General features: G+C 48.3%; 1 protein-coding gene across 3 annotated transcripts in view; it reads right to left on the minus strand.

Moving 5' to 3' along the window:
- The window catches only part of LOC142571108 (glycine receptor subunit alpha-2-like), a 238,950-nt gene that overhangs the window by 86,806 nt on the left and 133,137 nt on the right, over window positions 1-19,007 (minus strand). For all 3 annotated transcript variants that reach the window (XM_075679398.1, XM_075679396.1, XM_075679397.1), the window contains one exon: window positions 7,153-7,235. In XM_075679398.1, the coding sequence (XP_075535513.1) occupies window positions 7,153-7,235 (83 nt within the window). The remainder of the gene's footprint in view (window positions 1-7,152; window positions 7,236-19,007) is intronic.

Consider the following 19,007-nt stretch of genomic DNA (forward strand, 5'->3'; position numbering starts at 1 on the left):
TTCGTCAGGGGTGATATGACGGCGGCGAAATTGCGAATGAAGCGTCTGAAGTAGGAACACAAACCTACAAAACTGCGCAGTTCTTTGACGGACGTCGGTTTAGGAAATTCAGCTACGGCACGAAGTTTGGCTGGATCGGGGAGGATTCCATCCTTCGAGACGACATAACCTAGTATCATGAGCTGCCGCGCTGCAAATCGGCACTTATTTAGGTTCAGTTGAAGGCCAGCGTTCGCTAAGCAAGTCAAAACATGCCGTAGGCGTTGAAGGTGAGTGGTGAAGTCAGAGGCAAAAACAACAAAGTCGTCGAGATAACATAAGCACGTGTGCCACTTCAAACCGCGGAGGACTGTGTCCATCATGCGTTCAAATGTTGCTGGCGCATTACAAAGTCCAAACGGCATGACGTTAAATTCGTATAAGCCGTCGGGTGTGACAAAGGCTGTCTTCGGCCTATCGACGTCAGCCATGGGTACTTGCCAATAGCCGGAGCGTAAATCTAGAGATGAAAAGAATTCTGCTCCTTGTAGGCTATCGATGGCGTCATCAATTCGCGGCAGCGGGTATACATCTTTGCGAGTGATCTTGTTCAGGCGGCGATAGTCTACACAGAACCGTACCGAGCCGTCTTTTTTCGTAACAAGGACGACAGGGGATGCCCATGGACTGTTCGAGGGTCGGATCACTTCGCGGCGAAGCATACCGTCCACTTGCTCATTAATCACACGACGTTCCGTGGCCGAGACGCGATATGGTCGTTGCCGCAATGGCGGTTGGGAGCCAGTGTCAATATGGTGCGTGACAGCAGACGCCCGGCCCAAGGAAGGTTGCTCGACATCAAAAGAAGAACGAAATTCTTCTAAGATGCGCAGAAGCTGCGAACGCTGAGGTGGGGTGAGGCCATCGGCAATAGATGAATCGAACACACCTGTGGGCAAAGGGTCGGACGTCGCGAGAGAACCGAGCGTGTTGTAACAGGCGCAGGACGTGTCTTCGGGAACATCCGTAATTTGTACGGCGTCGATCACTTCCACGTGGCCAAGACATTCGCCTTGAAGCAGCATCACAGGGTATGAGAAGGGGTTATAGACAAAAATAGCTGTGGAGCCCTGTTTGACGTGCACAGTCGCAAAAGGCAGCAGCAGACGTTTTCGAGTGTAAAGGCGGCCTGATGGAGAAAGTAGTGCGATGGCGTCAGAGAGGCTGCTGCAATGCATTGATACAATCACTGACGAGTTGGGAGGAACGTTGGTGTCGTGTCTGACGAGTAGTTTGTTTGCAAAAGAAGCATTATCGGCAAGCGTCATATCTGAGATCGGCGACAGTTCTAGTTCGGCCCGTGCGCAATGAATGACGGCATCGTGGCGGGCGAGAAAGTCCCACCCCAGGATAACTTCGTGGGAGCACGAGGAAATCACAATAAATTCGACGGCGTATACAACGTCCTCGATGAGAACACGAGCGGTGCACGCCGCAATCGGGTGAATACGCTGTGCGCCTGCTGTGCGGAGGGCGAATCCAGCAATGGGCGTCGTAACCTTTCGAAGGAAGCGACAAAGCTTTGCGTCCATAACTGATACAGCGGCTCCGGTATCCACGAGGGCATATGTGCGCACACCGTCAACTAACACGTCTATCACATTGGTCGGGCTACGTTGAGGACTTCCGCGTTTCGACGGCGTCGCAGCCCTTGCCTCATGGACTGCGACAATTAGTTTTCCTCATCCCGAGCTTCGGGACGAGGCCGCATCGGTGATGGGGAGCGTCGGCGTGGAGAAGTTGAGCGGCGGATGTTGGCGGACCGGCGGAATGGTGGTGACGCAGCCCGAGGTTCGTCGTCGTAATAAGGGCGCGGAGAACCCGCCACAGAACTTGGCCCATAAGGTGTAGCGCTAGGTGACTGCACGCGACTACAGTAGCGTGCGACGTGGCCTGCATAGCCGCACGCAAAACATATTGGTCGATTGTCCGCTGTACGCCACCGAGTCGTTGCGGCAGGTCCCATCCATGTGGAAGGACGCGTTGGACGTGGCGCCTGGTGAAGTGATTGCATAGCAGGCTGTTGTCGGGGCATAGCGAGGACTTCGGCGTACGTGAGAGGTCCCCGTTGAGGGAGTTGTTGAGGCTGGGTGACGACTTCCGCGTAGCTGAGTGGCACAGCCGTCGGGATCTGTTGGGGCCTGGCCATGACTTCGGCGTAGCTGTGAGGCGCAGCCGCAGGAACACGCTGGTGGTGCTCAGGCAAAACCTCGTGCAGTTCTTGCGCTATGACGCGGCGAAGCGCAGGCGCAAAACTTGGCGTAGGCGTGTGTACCGACTGCGGCTGTGCAAAATCCATCAACGAGAGTTGCCGGGCAACTTCCTCGCGGACGAACGCCTTCATTTCTGCGAGCAACGCTGCCTGGGTGGACATGGCAGCCAAACCAGCGAGGTGTTCGTCACGCGGTAGAGATCGACGGGTCAGTGACCGCTGCCTGCGGAGTTCTTCATAGCTCTGGCACAGTGTGACAATTTCAGCCACAGAGCGTGGACTTTTGCCCAGCAACATGTTAAAGGCGTCGTCTTCTATGCCGTTCAGTATGTTTCGGATTCGATCAGACTCCGCCATGGTCGAATCGACTTTCCTGCATAGATCCAGGACATCTTCGATATAACTGGTGAATGTTTCGCCTGGCTGTTGAGCTCGTTCTCGCAAACGTTGCTCGGCACGCAGCTTGCGAACAGCAGGGCGACCAAATACATCGGCGAGGGAAGTCTTAAATTCCGACCATGACTGGAACTCTGCTTGATGGTTGTTATACCACAGGCTGGCCACTCCAGCGAGGTAGAACAGAACATGGCTCAATTTGGCTGCTTCATCCCACTTGTTATGGTCGCCTACCCTGTCGTACGCCGTGAGCCATTCGTCCACGTCAGTGTCGTCCGCTCCAGTGTAGGTAGGAGGGTCGCGATGACGAGGCACCCCGGAACAGGCAGTGGGTGCAGGAGGAGGCGTTTGCTGGGAGGCGTCTTGGGGCATGGTAGATGGTAGGGTACGGGACCGGAGTTCCAGGATGATCATCTGAGGTTACCCCGCACACTCCACCAATTCTAAAGGTGTTTATTTGGCGGAGCTCGGGAGCAGCGCAACGTCGACGGGCAGGGCAGTCACAGCTTCCAAGCACGAGAGCCGTTGCTGAGCAGGAGCGCACGACCCACTAGCGTTTAGAGCCAGTAGCGCTGAACCCACTAGCGTCTCTTCTACAATCTCTTCGCTACAAGGGTATTATGGGTAATTCAAAATTTCAGACACACATATGTGTTTATGTTAACGTTCGCACTCCTTGCGTAATTAGACTCCCAGAACTTCCACAATAGTAAGTAATCTACAACACACAAACGCAAAGAACACAGACATATGTCTCGTTTTCAACTCGGCCATCACGCAAATGACATACAGCGCGGAAAAACGTGAACAGCTGTGTGTTAGCGTCGTAAACTTCATACTAGGCAAGGAGCTAGCACACCACAATCCCGCGACAGCCGCTAATGAGACGAAGACGGGAGCACATGTCTGTGAACGCGCAAATGGAGCCCCTAAGCCACTCTGTTCCTCCGTCACCCCGGCTGCACGGCTGCACCACTCGTTTCAAGCATAGCACACCAAACACACATTCAGCGCTGAACAGTGGGCGGTCGACGCAGTTGCATTTACATGACTTGCAGCGAGCAGCACATAGCTCGATGTCCGTTAAGCTAAGTCGGGCACGGCGACGCCACATCGCGGTTCGCAGAACTTCGCTGCCGAGGCGCTAGGCCACTTCGATATTTCAATTGTCACCACCACCGGGTTCTCAAGAAAGCACGGGTCACACAACGCATATTCTGTGCTGCCAGTGCTCACCGAGGCCAAAGCCGCAGTGCCGCACCGCTACTACTCACGGCTTCCCGCCAAGTAACACAGAACCTACAACCAACGCACAAGCAACGCACGTATATAATCACATGAGCAATGCTGAACAACGCGCGGTCCAGAGAACGATCACGCCGAGGACGAACATGCCAAGGCGTCGCTCGGCGCCAGCATCGCGCCTTCTCAAAACTCCTTGAACGATGGTGTCCCTAGGCACCTAGGGTCAGGTCACGTGAGGGATTTTTGTACGACAAATAGACGCATGCCTGCCGAAATAACACACCGCCTCCCGCCTCCCTGCGGCTTTTGGCTCAACGGAAGACGGCCCGTTTGCTCCCCATTTTCTTCCTTCGCGCGCGCCATACTGAGCCGCGATCGTCGGCTCCCCTCGCATGCTTTCACTCGCACGTGCAACATACGACGCGTGGCGACGGTGTTATCGCCCTTGAACTTTATACAGAACGTCACGACGACGGCAGAAATGCGCCTTGAGTTTGCATATAATTCCTATCCCAATAACACAGCCGTGCCTTCATAGCGGCTCACGCTGATGTTCGCGCAGGGTGGTTTCAAAAAATGTCTTTATCCGTGAGTAGGCGCTTATCCAGTTTGTCTAACGTGGCTGAGAGGGCTACTTTTCGCTGTTTGAAACAATGGCACTCGCTAAGAAATTGCGGGATCGTTTCGGTGCACCCGAAGAATTCACAAACAGGACTATTGACCATAACACGCATTTGAAAATGCTACTTCAAGCTGTAGACGGAGAATAATGGTGCACTTACGTCGTGGAAGGTCGGACGGAATACGGAGCTGTAAATTAGAGTCCACGCTATGAAGTCGTGCGCTTGTGAAGTCCGCTGAATTGCATTGAACCGCTGCTAAGTAACTCGCAAGCGTGGAAAGTATTTCTCTGCGTCCGCTTTCGAAAGACGAATGGCAGCGCAGTTGACCACGTCATGCAAATCTCTGTAATTGAAGCCTGCTTTTCAGTAACCCATTCTAGAGTAATCTAATAAAATATTGTGGCAGAATGCATCTTGCGATGACTGTCCTCGGTAATATAAATATCAATCGAGAAATTCAGTCACAGATCATAACCCTGAAGTCACATTTATTCGGCACATGTAGTGGTAATGAGACTTTCGTTGCTTTGCTTCGGCCATATCCCACATGCACCGATAACAAAGTTTGAGTCACTTTGTTATCTCACCCGCTTACTTACGCAACCAATAATGACATATCGATAAATTATGACGATTATGCACCGACGCGACATGAGCACAAAAAGATGAGGATAGCGTGACGACGATGGTATGACGATGACCGGATGATGACGCTGTAAGGACGACGATGGCGCGACTAAGAAGGTAAAACGTAGATGTTATGGGAATAAATGCGTCAAAACTCCCGCCGTGGTTGCTTAGCGGCTATGGTGTTGGTTTGCGAAGCACGCGGTCGCGGGATCGAATCCCGGTCACGGCGGCCGCAGTTCGATCGGGGCGATAACACCCGTGTGCTTATATTTAGGTACGCGCTAAAGCACCCCGGGTGGATTAAATTTTTGTTGTCCCCCGCTACTGCGAGCCTCAAAATGAGATAATAGTTTTGGAACGTTAAACCCCATAATTTGTTTTAATGCGCGAAAGCATCTGTGTGAAGACGACGCAATCACGACGACGGAATGGCAACGATTCAATGGCGGCAGCATGATTATGGTATTTTCACGTTGTAGTGACCGTGAGGAATACAGTAGCCGCAACTGTGAATGACGGAACTAACTCTTTATTGTGCAAACTTGTGCCCAGCAAAAAGAATATGAATTTCCCATTCAAGTGTTAGAAAGTGTGGTGCGGCCGCTATCACCTATGCTACCAAATGTACGTGCGTAACTAGGTTACACGAATGTTCTTATTTCGCAGGAAGGGGGGCCATGCTGAGTGGAAATTGTGACATGATTTTAATGTTTACGCCCTAATCAGAAGTCTGGCAAATAATTACCGAGCCGTCGCTTTGTTTTTCCAGTTTCATGCGATCATGTGACAGTCGTAGTTGGTTTCTTCGAAGTCATCTGGGACCTAACAAGGTATAGCTTGCTTATATTTAGCAAAAGTAAGTGGCACTTTATGTGTAATGTGTAAAAAAATCTCAAATGTGTGGAACAATTACTTATGCTTGCGATAAGAAACTTCGTAGGCATAATGTTTCACGAACTGCAATCTTCTGCCGCTTCCCTGGGAGTACAATGAACGCAACCTAGACCAGATTTAGTGAATGTGATTGGGAGGGGGGGTGCAAGAGGAAGGGAGGCGAAACTGTAGACAATGTTCTGGCGAATTAAACTGTGTGTGTGTGTGTGTTTGTGAGTGTGTGTGTGTGAATTACCGCCTTTGAACAAAGTTGTTAATAAATGATGGAAAGCGTTGTATGCAGTCAAAGTTTCAATAAGAGCAGTTATGTACGGGCAACGTTGTGAAGCATGTCATTTAATTACAAGCAGCTGAAACTCTTACTGGCACTTTTAAAAGTAAACATCTACGCTGGAGAGTGGGCTGCGATTCTGCAGTATCACACGAGCCTGCTTTATTTTATTTTCTCGTGTTTATTGTCCTCTAAGAGGAGGCGGGGAATGGGCTTCACGGCAACGCGTGTGATGCTCATGTCCACACGCACATTTCACTCACAAAAGCTCCAACTAATACCAGCGGCTTCTGAAACCTCGCTAGTTGTGTACCAACGGGTGTATCGTCGGTGTTTTATTTGTCGAACCTTTTCGACATTCTCTTTCGTACGACTGGTTAAATGTCTGCTGAAGTGAGAATTATTGCCAACATTAATTGCTGCGAAGTTGCAACCCCCAAATCTGCTGAGAAACTAGTGTTCGAGTGAGTATACCTCTTCCGTAAACGTCGTTTGAAGCATTTGATGCGTCTTTGTAGTTTATATTCCAATGAAAAATAATATTTAAGGAACACTCGCTGTCCTGTATGAATAGACGTCATAATTTCGCAACAGTATATCGCGGCCACACTTGGTAAAAATTCACCACAAAACCGTGATACATTCTAAGGTGGCCTCAGCTTTGATACTGGCTTTAGAAATGTCTACCTAACCTTCTTAGCGGCAGAATAGAGCATTATAAATACGAAAAGTTGCATGAAGTAATTGGAGGTATTTCAAGTTGCTTATCCTGTACAAATCTACGTTTGCTAAAGGTATCTGTAGAGCACAAGAAAGTTTCAATCCTAGTATTGAATACTCACAACTCCGTATGGTCATGGTGCATGTCTGGGTGTCCATAGGGAAGTAACGAAAATTCATCAAGCAGGCGATAGTGGCGTTCAACCTGTTAAAGAGAAGCAGTGGTTACACGTATGCTACAACTGTGCCTTGCGTCGGCGCCATGTTTATTCTGGCGTGTAACTCAAGCTTCACTACCCGCTTTACTTACACCTTCAAAACTTTTATAATCACGAAAGGTCATACAAATTGACGAGTTTGTTAAGCACTTTTTTCAGTGCAAGTCAGTTTAAAGCCCCTTAAATGCATCGATTAATAAAAGTCCAAACTTATTTTGTTGATATGGAAATTTCTGGTACCGAACTGCAGAAAGGGCCCATTATCTTCAACTTGCGCTTCCATAAGTTTCTGCACTTGCCAGTGCCGCTTCGAAGCAGGCCTTGCAAGCACTTATGCCGTACTTTTGGGGACATAAACGGACTGCGTGGAATTCAAGACAATGACGTAGTAAGCAGGGGCGTAGCAAGGGCGGCGGTGGGGGGTCGCATGGGGCTCGAGCCTCCTCCCCCCCCCTTTCCGAAATTTTGTGTGAATTTCTTAGACTTTTCCAGTGAACTTCTATTTCCTCCTTAACTGCGATGGAGATGGAGCCTCATGCGCGTCCGCCGGACTCGGCAGTGCCCGCGGCGGCTACCTCCAGGAAGCGCAACGGCACCGAGAGCGACACTGACAGCGACGACACCATGCAGTACTATGTCAACAGTGAAGATTCTTGTGACGACACCTTCGAGCTGGTGCGGAGTCGTAAAGCCAAGCGAAGATTTCTCAGCGCATCATCGAATTCGAGTGAGTCCACCGTGAGATCTTCGCGGCATACCGAGGAGCTCACCACCCTGTTCTCGCAAGTTCTCGCCACTGACAACCTGATTCGCCTTAACAGGCAAGCCGTGTCTTGACATCTAGATGCGCTGGTTCCAAACGAAATCAAAGACAGAGTGAACACCCGTAAGAACGTGCTAGCGATTGACGTAGAACACGCTGCTGCGTTGGGTTCCTTGCGCAAGGTCACGGAACTTGGCGGGATGAAAGTCCGCCCTTATATTCCGCTGGGCAAACAAGTCCGTACTGGCATAATTTACGATGTTGACGAGACCATTGTCGACTCCGATCTGTCAATCTTAATCAAGCCAGCTACGGAAAACACCATCATCACAAACGCGTTTCTCCTCGGCACGTCACGGTGTGTGAAGATCATATTTAAGGGTGAATCCCTCCCATCGCATGTAAAAGTGGGCCACTTCTGACACGCAGTTCGCCCCTTTATACCAAAACCGCTGCAGTGCTGAAAGTGCATGAAGCTTGGCCATGTGAGTAGTGTGTGCAATAACACTACCATCTGTTCTCGCTGCACTGGGCCCCACACCACAAACACGTGCGAGGCCAGTGTGCTGAAGTGCACGAACTGCAGCGGCCCTCAAGATGCATCTTCGAAGCCCTTTGATTCGAAAGGAAATGCAAATATTGAAGAAAATGGTTATAGACCACTCGTCTCACCGAGAAGCAGCAGCATCTATTAAGCGACGACGATCACGTCGCCGACGTCGATCAAGAGCCTTCAAAGCCTCTGCAGAACGCCACACACGTATATTACCACCCACTCTTCCGCCCAGGCCAAACGCAGTCAGCTCAAAGGACAAAGGTGCATCAAACAGCACGGCTGCTGACGCGTGGCCTGCACTCCCGAGGCTACATGCCCCTACTGTGCGAAATGATACTTCTATAGCACGGGACACTTCGTCTGTTCCTGATAAACTGGCGGACCAAGATCAACAAATTGTTGTTATGATCAGTTCTCTGGTGAGTGCTATTCGTGTTATTCTGGACACGCTACAGACACCAACAACTAAAAGTGTATTGCAAGTTCTGGATGCCATCAGTCCGGTTCTGGCGAGCCTTCAGAAGTCCAGTGCTTGAGAACTTCAACAGCAGAACCATGTCTCATCGACAACAACGATCTTTCGGGGATGATGTGAGAAGTGCCTTCATATTTCAGTGGAATGCGAGAGGCCTGAGGTCCCATATTTCGGATTTTGGACAGTTCGTATTTGAAAGCCATTTTCCTATACTGGTCATCTGTGAACCGAACTTATCAGCCTCCATAAGACTATCGGGATATGAATCTTTTGTTTCAAACACGTGTGTCCGTAGTAGTAAGGTTCTGTTTTACATTCGCAAGGACCTTACGTATTTTTCCCAACACGTAGTGCCAAACGACGGTAACCAATACGTCTGTGTTACTGTGAAGAAGAAGAAGCTGTCTTTTACTCTTATTGGCGTCTACCTTTCCCCAACAAGTCACTTTGATAGAAAAAGACTGGAAGATATTATGGCTGCTACTCTCGGTCCTTGGATAATAACAGGGTACTTCAACGCTCACCACCATATATGGCGAAGCTCCAGGAATAATTCGAGGGGAAGGTCACTAATATCCTTTGCATCAGGCCACAACCTGTCTTCTGAATGATGGCAGCCCGACATTTCTGCGAGGAACTACGTACAGCAGCTGCCTTGACTTGACTTTGGTGTCACGTTGCCTGACTTTGTGCGATCCTTATGATCGGGTTTCACACCCTCAGCACGTTCAACCTCAGCATTGTGGTGTTTAAAACAACCTCAAGTGCGTCTTACGCTTCCAGGGATAAGAAAGAAGACCGACCTGCCTACATTGGCCTTGAAGCAAGCAGCTCTGGATTGTTTGCACACTTTCTACTTTGATCGAGTCCACATATATACGGATGGCTCTTCCACTCAGACAAGCTCCACCAGCGCAGTGGTTATACCATCACGATCACTAAGCATCCAATACAAGATTTCTCACTTGACAACATCGACCGGTGCGGAGCTTGTTGCCCTCCGAGGTGCTGTTGATTATATTAATAACCAACCGGCTAATCGGTGGGCTATATCCTGTGATTAGAAGGCGGCCTTACAATGTCTTCTGGCATCTCTTCGTCTTGGGTCATGTGAACAACTCGTGACGCAGATACGAGAAATGCACCATCACATGATCGCGAAAGGACACGACGTCGTGTTTCAGTGGCTGCCTGGTCATTTCGGTATCTGCAGCAACGACTTCGCTGACGAAGCTGCTAGAAAAGAACACGAAGGAGCAACCCTTGTTTCTATACCTTTATCGCGGACCGACGCAGCCCAACACTTAGACATGTTAGCGCACTCTTTGACATTGGAGAAGTGGCACACACCTGAATTCACTCAACATCGCTTGCATTCCCTCGATGCCTCTATGCAACTGCGGCTGTTACCAGGTCTTCCGCGAAATGAGGAAACAGTGTTGTGCCGCTTACGTTTGGGCGTCGCATTCACCAAAGCTTATGCATTTCTGATCGGAATGGCTGATAGCGCCGAGTGCAATGCCTGCGGTGTCGAGGAAACCATAGAACACCTACTGTGCTACTGCCCATCTTTTGAAAATGAAAGGCAAGACCTCTGCACAGCTCTCAATCAGCTAGATAGAAGGCCGTTCACCTTGAACAAGACCTTAGGGCCATGGCCTCGCATATCGCAGCTACAAAAGGCCACAAAAACACTGCTGCGATATTTGAAAGCGACCGCATTGAGTCAGCGTCTGTGATCCGGACTGAGTGACCGACTGATATCTCCAGTGGATTTTCTCTTCTTCTAATCTTTCCGTCCCCCTTTCGCTTTCCCCAGTGCAGGGTATCCAACCGGGCTCAGTCTTGGTTAACCTCCCTACCTTTCATTTATCATTTTATCTCTCTCTCTCTCTCTCTCTCTCTTTTTTTTGGTGCTGTCATGCACCGCCGACGAAAACAACCCTCGGCGCCGAAAATCATTCTGGATTTTGTCTAGAATTGTATTTTTCATGCTCGAAAAGCCATTTATTCAGTCAATATGAAGTCATGAAGTCAATTCAGTCAAAGCCAATATTCTTCTGATTATTTCCGTCTGATGATCCGGATCCGCCGGCACTACCTGCCCTAAGTAGATTTATTCCCTTACCACTTCCAGTGCCTCGCTACCTATCGTAAACTGCTGTTCTCTTCCGAGACTATTAAAGATGACTTTAGTTTTCTGCGGATAAATTTTTAGAGCCACTCTACTGCTTTGCCTCTCCAGATCAGTGAGCATGCACTGCAATTGGTCCCCTGAGTTACTAAGCAAGGCAATATCATCAGCGCATCGCAAGTTACTCAGGTATTCTCCATTAACTCTTATCCCCAATTCTTCCCCATCCAGGTCTCTGAATACCTCCTGTAAACACGCTGTGAATAGCATTGGAGAGATAGCATCTCCCTGCGTGAAGCCTTTCTTTATTGGTATGTTGTTGCTTTCTCTATGGAGGACTACGGTGGCTGTGGAGCCGCTATAGATATCTTTCAGCATTTTTACATACGCCTCGTCTACACCCCGATTCGGCAATGCCTCCATGACTGCTGAGGTTTCGACAGAATCAAACGCTTTCTGGTAATCAATGAAAGCTATATATAAGGGTTGGTTATATTCCGCACATTTCTCTATCACCTGGTTGATAGTGTGAATATGGTCTATTGTTGAGTAGCCTTTACGGAATTCTGCCTAGTCCTTTGCTTTGCAGAAGTCTAAGGTGTTCCTGATTCTATTTGCGATTACCTTAGTAAATAGCTTGTAGACAACTGACAGTAAGATGATCGGTCTATAATTTTTCAGGTCCTTGGCGTCCCTTTTTTATGGATTAGGAGCTCGCTTCAGTAAAGTTAGGCAAGTCAGGAGTAGTGCAGGCAGATGCGGATGACGCGGGGCTCGGAAAAAGACCCTCAGTTGAGCTGGTCATTTCCGGTGTCCGTTGTTGCGACATCCTCAACGAAATGGCGCTTGACAATATAAAGTCCGCGCTTGACAGGTGTAGTGAAGCAGGTGGCATATGTGGAGGTTTTGAAAACGTGCTATGTGAGGATACAGAGTGTCCGTCGTTAACGTTGTTCAACGCTTTACGTGAAAGTGTTATCAAGCCAACCGGTCTTGATAAAGTTAGTCCGTTGGAGACAAGGTAGGCGGTGTCAAAGTCCTCAGTAGGATGACAGCCAAAGCATATTGTAGTCAGTGTCTCTACTACAAATATAAGTGTAGTAAATGCTGCGCTGATAGCCTTAATGGAGATTGCTATGGTTTCTGTTGGTTCGAGCATCATACAGAACAAAAAATTGGCGTACAGCCAAAATCGCGCCTTTGAACTTAAGTTCCGTTGCACAAGGTAACAGCTCCGGAGTGGCTGCGTGGAAGTTTATGAGCTTATGTGTAGGCTCAGGCAAATGTCCACAGTCATACGGGAATGAGACCAGAGAGTGCGGGAAAAGTTTGCCCAAAGGTAGTGTGCAAAATGCTTCAGAGTTGTGTTCAGAACCCGGGGATGAGAAAGCATATCATTGTTTCTATGAGGGTTACTGCTTAACAAATTTTGTGCATAAACAAAATGGGAACATCAAAGGACGAGATCTGCAAAAGTCTACTCTAGGCGTCAACACAGAACACGTTGCTGAATATAGAAGAAGGATCTGTGGCTTGCAGGATAGTGAGCAAGTAATGACACAAGATGACTGTCACAGTATGAATGAAAAGTCCACTGTCTGCAAGCAGTGGCTCTCGGGAAATAGCGCCACCTCAAGAAAAGTACCACGTAAGCTTGTGCTACTATGCACTATAAGGATACGAACCTTCTGCTTAGGTGCATCTCTTGAAATGCGTCTAAGAGTGCATGTCAGGTTTAGAAATGTCATATGGACAGGGAATGGTCATAGAAACTGGCACCGCCAGCCACTGCAGAAAGAACATACTTCTATTTCTGCAGTGCGTTCCACTGTCTCATTGATGGTCTTCAGCGTTAGATGAGGTAGCGATTAGTGTTCATCTACCATTCGAAATAAGTTAGGTATCTAACGCCAACTGATTTATTAGTGGCTCGCTCTATATAAGAGAGGTTTTGTTAGGTGCCATGTGTGCGTAGACTCCTGTAAGTTTTGTGGGCGTGGAAAAATAATTTTGAAAATTACCCCAAGGCTTTCTGGACAAAACACAGCCCGTCTAGACTGCGGTTTCTTGGGCATTCGTAAGGACAATGGTACTGAGCCCAGCGATAATGCAAGGGAGTGTGACATTCGGTGTTATTTCTTTTTCGTGCTTTTTCTCCATTCTTTGTGTAGGTTTGTACAAAAAAAACACGACGATAACGAAGCGCCCACGGGTTCTTTTGTCATTGGACCACCCAGGTGCGTGATCTCACGAAATCAGTGATGGCCCTGAGTTATTCGGAAGATGCGCCCTGCCACGATTGGGTCATTTATGGCGAGCGCGTGTCAAAATGCTTCGTGGCAAGACAAGTGCCCAGACAGCGGGAGACGGAAGACAGCAGGCCGAAGTGTCGGACGCCGACGATCAACGCTCAAGTGAACGCAGCCATCCATGGAGCTGCCGCCCGACCGTTGCTTTTGGCCGAGGCGTTCGCCAGCACGAGTACTGCAGTTCAGAGCGTGGCTTGGCCTGTTGTGGCACCCTTTGCCGCGAGCGTTGTGGATCGCGGGCAGGGCGTGCCCTCGGTCGGCTGTTCAGCGGAGCACCATTCGTGGCCGGGTTAATGGCCGCATAGGCGCCGAGCACTACGGCTCGCGCGCAAGTCGTCCGCTGGGCAGGCAGACCATACCTGCAACGTGTGCTGCGTCTCGGATGCAGATTGGCTGCTGAGCGGTAAACCTGCACGCGGCAGCACACGGCAATCTGCACACGCCAGCCTTAGGAATTCCAGCCTAGTCATGTCATGTCATGTGCCTTAACGTCCTTTGTCGTTGATTGAAGCTTGGCTTTTGTAGTTTTCATAAATGATTGCTTGATTGATGTATGGTGTTTTATGGCGCAAGGGCTAGATATGGCCAGAGAGCGCCATACACACGGTGATCGGTTTTCAATGAATTGGTAGTGTAATTGAGAAATATTGGAATGGTGGGTGTGGCATGGCTGTAAATGGACCTGAAATCAGCCGCTCTAGATTGCGTAAAATATATAAGTATTAAAACAATGACCGGACATGAGAACTATGAAGCTGTCTTGTTACGCGCGGATGATGTAAAAGAACGTGTAGTGAACGCAGCTCTGATGCCTCAACAGGGCCCTTGAACGCAAGGGCCTGGAGACACGTGCTATGCTAAATGTAGCGAACGCAGCAGCAGCCTCTGGTATGAAGCCGTACTACGTAACATTTGGTCGGATAATTTGCAGTGTAAGAATATCATTTAAATAATTTAAAACTGATTTGTCGTCAAATAATGGGTTCGTGCCGATAAATTGTGCTGGGTGTAATAGGATATGGTGTCGATATGGCAAGGGAAAGTGCTTTTTCCTCTGGCATTCTGTTTCCCTACATTCATCAAAGACGTGGATGGCCGTCCGTCTTTTACCACATCTACCACATGTAGGAGGTTCATCAATAGTCCGCAAGAAGTTGTCACTACTGTATCTGTGCCCTATTAGTCGAGAGAACGCGACGTCGGTTTCTCGTAATTTTATTATAGATGGGGAGGCGCTTAAATGTGGCCTGATTAAGTGAAGTTTATTCGAGGGCTGGGAGTCGCACAAGCGTTTCCAATAGTCTCTTAATTTTTTGTGAATGAAAGGTCTCGAATCTGTCGCGGGGACAGCTATGGAAGAGTTCAAATCTTTTCTTGCTGCGGATGTGGCGACTTCACCAGCGAATACATTACCCTTGATGCGTCTGTGCCCTGGCACTCGCCATATAATGACACGTTGATTCAATGCATAAACTGCACACAAGACTGTATAAAGGTTAATAATTACAGCATTTTTTTGCTTTTTTTAGCGATAATAATGCCTTAACAATGCTCACAGAGTCGGTATATATATAATTGACTTGTCTAGCTTTATTTGTTTCACGTATTTCACAGCCGATAATAGTGCATAGGCTTCAGCCGTAAAGATACTTGTTTGCCCATACAGACGGCCAGGGTCCGCAAGAGACGGACTGACTGCTGCATAATAAACGCCGGCTTGTAACTTAAATGCATTGAAGTAATACTCGGTGCAGCAGTACTTCGACTGAAGTTCAAGGAAGTGCATTCGGATATGCATCTCAGAAGCACGCTTACTGACTTCAATAAAAGACATGTCACATTCCACGAGCTGCCACTGCCACGGCGGTGACGGCTTCGCTGGAAGCATTAGATGGTGTTCTACAAGTGGGACACACATATTTAAGCTTTTTTGCACTAAGATTCCTTGCACGGAGCGAGAAGGGATCCCTGGCTGTAGGCCGATTATTCAAAAGTAGGGCACAGGACACAGTCTTTACAGTTGTGTACCAAATATGTTCAGGATTCGAGTTTACTTTCAGATAATATGTGAAGCTGGAATTCGACCTCTGTAGATGGAGTGACCACTCGTGTGATTCTACATAGAGACTTTCTACGCACCGATAGCTAGGCAGATACCTTTGTGGTGCACAGGCTCTACGATTTTTAGCGCGCTGGGCGTTGCAGAATGATGGATTATCGCACCATAGTAAAGGCGAGAGCGGACAAGGCTCCTGTACAAGGTCAGGAGACATTTACGATCACTACCTCATGTTGCGCGAGACAGAATTTTTAGAATATTCATTGTCTTCAAACATTTTGCCTTCAGATATTTAAGTTGGGGGATGAAGGTAAGCTTAAAATCTAGAATTATTCCCAGGAATGTGTATTAACTGCTCACAGATAGTTCCTCTCGATTGATGGTGAGTTTTGGCACTAGTGCAATGCCTCTTTTGTTTGAAAAAGAGTATGCACGTACTTTTGTGGCAATTTATTTTAAAGCCATTTGCATCCGCCCATCTAGACAATTTGTTTAATGTAAGCTTTACCTGTCACTCGCAGATCGCAAAATTACACGATTTAAAACCTATATGTACGTCATCGACGTACACAGAATAAAGCATTGCGCGTGGTATGACTCTATACAGGGAGTTCGTTTTTACAATAAACAGTGTGCAACTAAGCACGCCTCATTGCGGCACCCCAGTCTCCTGGGTGAATGTTCTAGATAAAGCATTGTCCACTCTCACACGAAGCGTGGGGTAGGATATGCAGCTTTTCACTATGTTTAACGTATTTCCACGGACCCCCATCGCGGAAGGATCTCGCAAAATCCCGAAGCGCCATGTCGAATCGTATGCTTTCTCTAAATCTAGAAATACCAAAAGTAAAGCTGCTTATGTATAAACGCATCTGTGATGTTTGCCTCGATGGGAACAACGTGGTCTATTGTCGAGCTACCTCTTCGGAATCCACACTGGAAGGGTCTAGTATTTTGCTGTTTTCTAGGAACGAGAATAAGCACCGGCTTGTCATTTTTTTCACACAGCTCGCACAGACAACTTGTTAGTAATATTGGCCTGTAGCTGCTGGCAAAGGACGGGTCTTTGCCTTTTTTAAGTATCGGGATAAATAGGGGCTTGTTTCCGCGACGATGGAATATACCCAGCCGCCCACATGCCATTCAAAAGAGATAGGAGCGTTTTCAGTGCTTCAGGGTGTAGGTATCTAATCATTTCATGCATAACGCGATCACCACCTGGTGCCGAGTTGTTGCAACAAGCAAGCGACACCTTAAGTTCAGCTAAGCTAAATGGACGAATGTGAGTCTCATTCGATGCGTGTTTATAATTAAGGAGCTGTCTCTCTCAACGTTCTTTTAACCTCAGGAATGATTCTGTATAGAGCGATGCACTTGAAAAATATTCAAAGTGTTCGCCTAGACAATCCGCCAAATCTTCAAGGCTATCGCCTTGGGTACTCACAAAGGGTAGAGGATGCGCCTGCCGGCCTACTAATTAATTAACCTTATTCCAGACTTCCACAGTCTAGGAAGTTATAGCAGAGATGTACTTCTCTGAACTCTCCCTTTTAGCACGTCGACATGTTCATCTACCCTCATCCTTTATTTGCTTAAAAATAATCAAGTTTTCGCCACTTGGAAATTCGCGAAGTCGTCCCCAAGCCTTCTTTTGGTTTTCCCCGTGCTTTTTTACATTCTTCATTCCACCGTGGAATACGACACTTATTCAACAGTTCGTTAGTTTGACAAATGCATTTCCTCGCAGCCTCAATTATAAAGCCTGTAATATAGGCCACAGCATCGTCTATGTTGAGAGAATCGATTTCATCCGGGATTTTATATGCTAGCTCTCGGAAAAGTTTCCAGTTAGCCAATTCAACTTTCCGCGGGGGATACGTGGCAAGTATTCATCTTGGTTTGTTAAGTTTAACATAACTGGGAAAAGGTCGCGCCCAAAGTGGTTCTAGAGAACGGACTACTCAAGGTACGACATTAGTGTACTCGACACTATGCTTGAACATATGGATGAGTATGTATTATATGCCACGCTGTGGTACGTCGGCTGTTTTTTATTACGTACACATGCCCCTGAAGAAAAGTTTTTGATTAGGTGACCTCTCGCATCGCAATGAGTCTCCCAACAAAGTGGTATGTGCGTTTAAATCTCCGGCAACTACGTATGGCGCGGGACGTTCATGTATGTAGTCTTGAAATTCGGTTTTAGTAAGCTGATAATTTGGAGGCATGTATACAGAGCTGAGAGTGACTAGCTTGTCAAACACCCCTAGGATAGCAACTGCCTCTAGAGGCATGCGACGTTTTAATTCCTCGCAAGCGACACATCTGTATGCAATGAGAGCAACACCACCGGACGACACCAGATTGCCATCACGGTGTAAATTTGCGTATGTTTGAGGTGTGTTTCTTGAACACATAGCGCCTTTGGAGTATACCTGTGTAGGAGTTCTTTAATGTCATCAAGATAGTGCAGGAGACCTCTGACATTCCAGTGTATTATTTGTCCATTGATGTTGAATGCTGTTTATGTGCTGTGCGTTTGAGAAAGAGGAGTTAGATCACAGAGCCCGTGATGCGGTGTTTTTCTTTTTTGGAGCCATTGCGAGAATCTCGCCGCTCCTGCGCTAGCGGCACCGTCTGGCTGGTTGTGTCCTTCGCCTCTTCCGAGGCGCTGGACAGGCGCTCTTGCGAGTGCTGCGTTTGAACTGAAGACCGCATCTCCGTAGCCGAAACCTTTGAGGCCACCATCCCAAAGGTAGATGGCACCTTCTGCGGGGGCGGCGGAGCAGCGCTAGCTGCAGCTGCCGGAGGGAGGGGGGGTGTTACGTCACTGCCACCTCACTGGGTGTGGGTCAGACAGCCTCCAGACGCCGTTGTGCCGCTGCCCCCTGACGCGCCACATCGGCAAAGCTGTTCTTGGGCACGCAGGAAACCCGCCTGCGTGCTTCTTTGAATGAAAAGTTCTCTTTGAGTTTCATCGTCTTAATTTATTTTTCATTTTTTCTGTGATGGGCACGACCGTGAGTATGCGACATGCTCGCCATCACAGCTGAGACAGTGTGGAGCGCTTTCGCAAGTCTCAGAGGCATGATTTCCGGCACTATATTAAGCACATGTCTGACAGCCTCGTCAGTTGAGGGAACTGTGGCCGAAACTCTGGTATTTAAACCATCGAAGAGGGTTTGGGACGTAGCGTCTGACACGTAGCTTTACACAGCCTGCCTCGATTATGTCAGGCAGTACGCTTGAGCGAAAAGTAAGTATCAGGTGCTTTGTGTTGATCTCATTACTATCACGTCTTAGCATAATTCGGTTAATATTGATAACATTCTGCTCGGTCCAGCCTTCCATCAGTTCAGCTTCTGTAAGCTCCATTAGGTCGTCATCAGAGACAACACCACGGCTGGTGTTCATAGCTCGGTGCGGGGATATTGTGACTAGAATTTCTCCAAATGTAACTAGG

The sequence above is a fragment of the Dermacentor variabilis genome, chromosome 2 (genome assembly GCF_050947875.1).
Source record: "Dermacentor variabilis isolate Ectoservices chromosome 2, ASM5094787v1, whole genome shotgun sequence".
NCBI lineage: Eukaryota > Metazoa > Arthropoda > Arachnida > Ixodida > Ixodidae > Dermacentor > Dermacentor variabilis.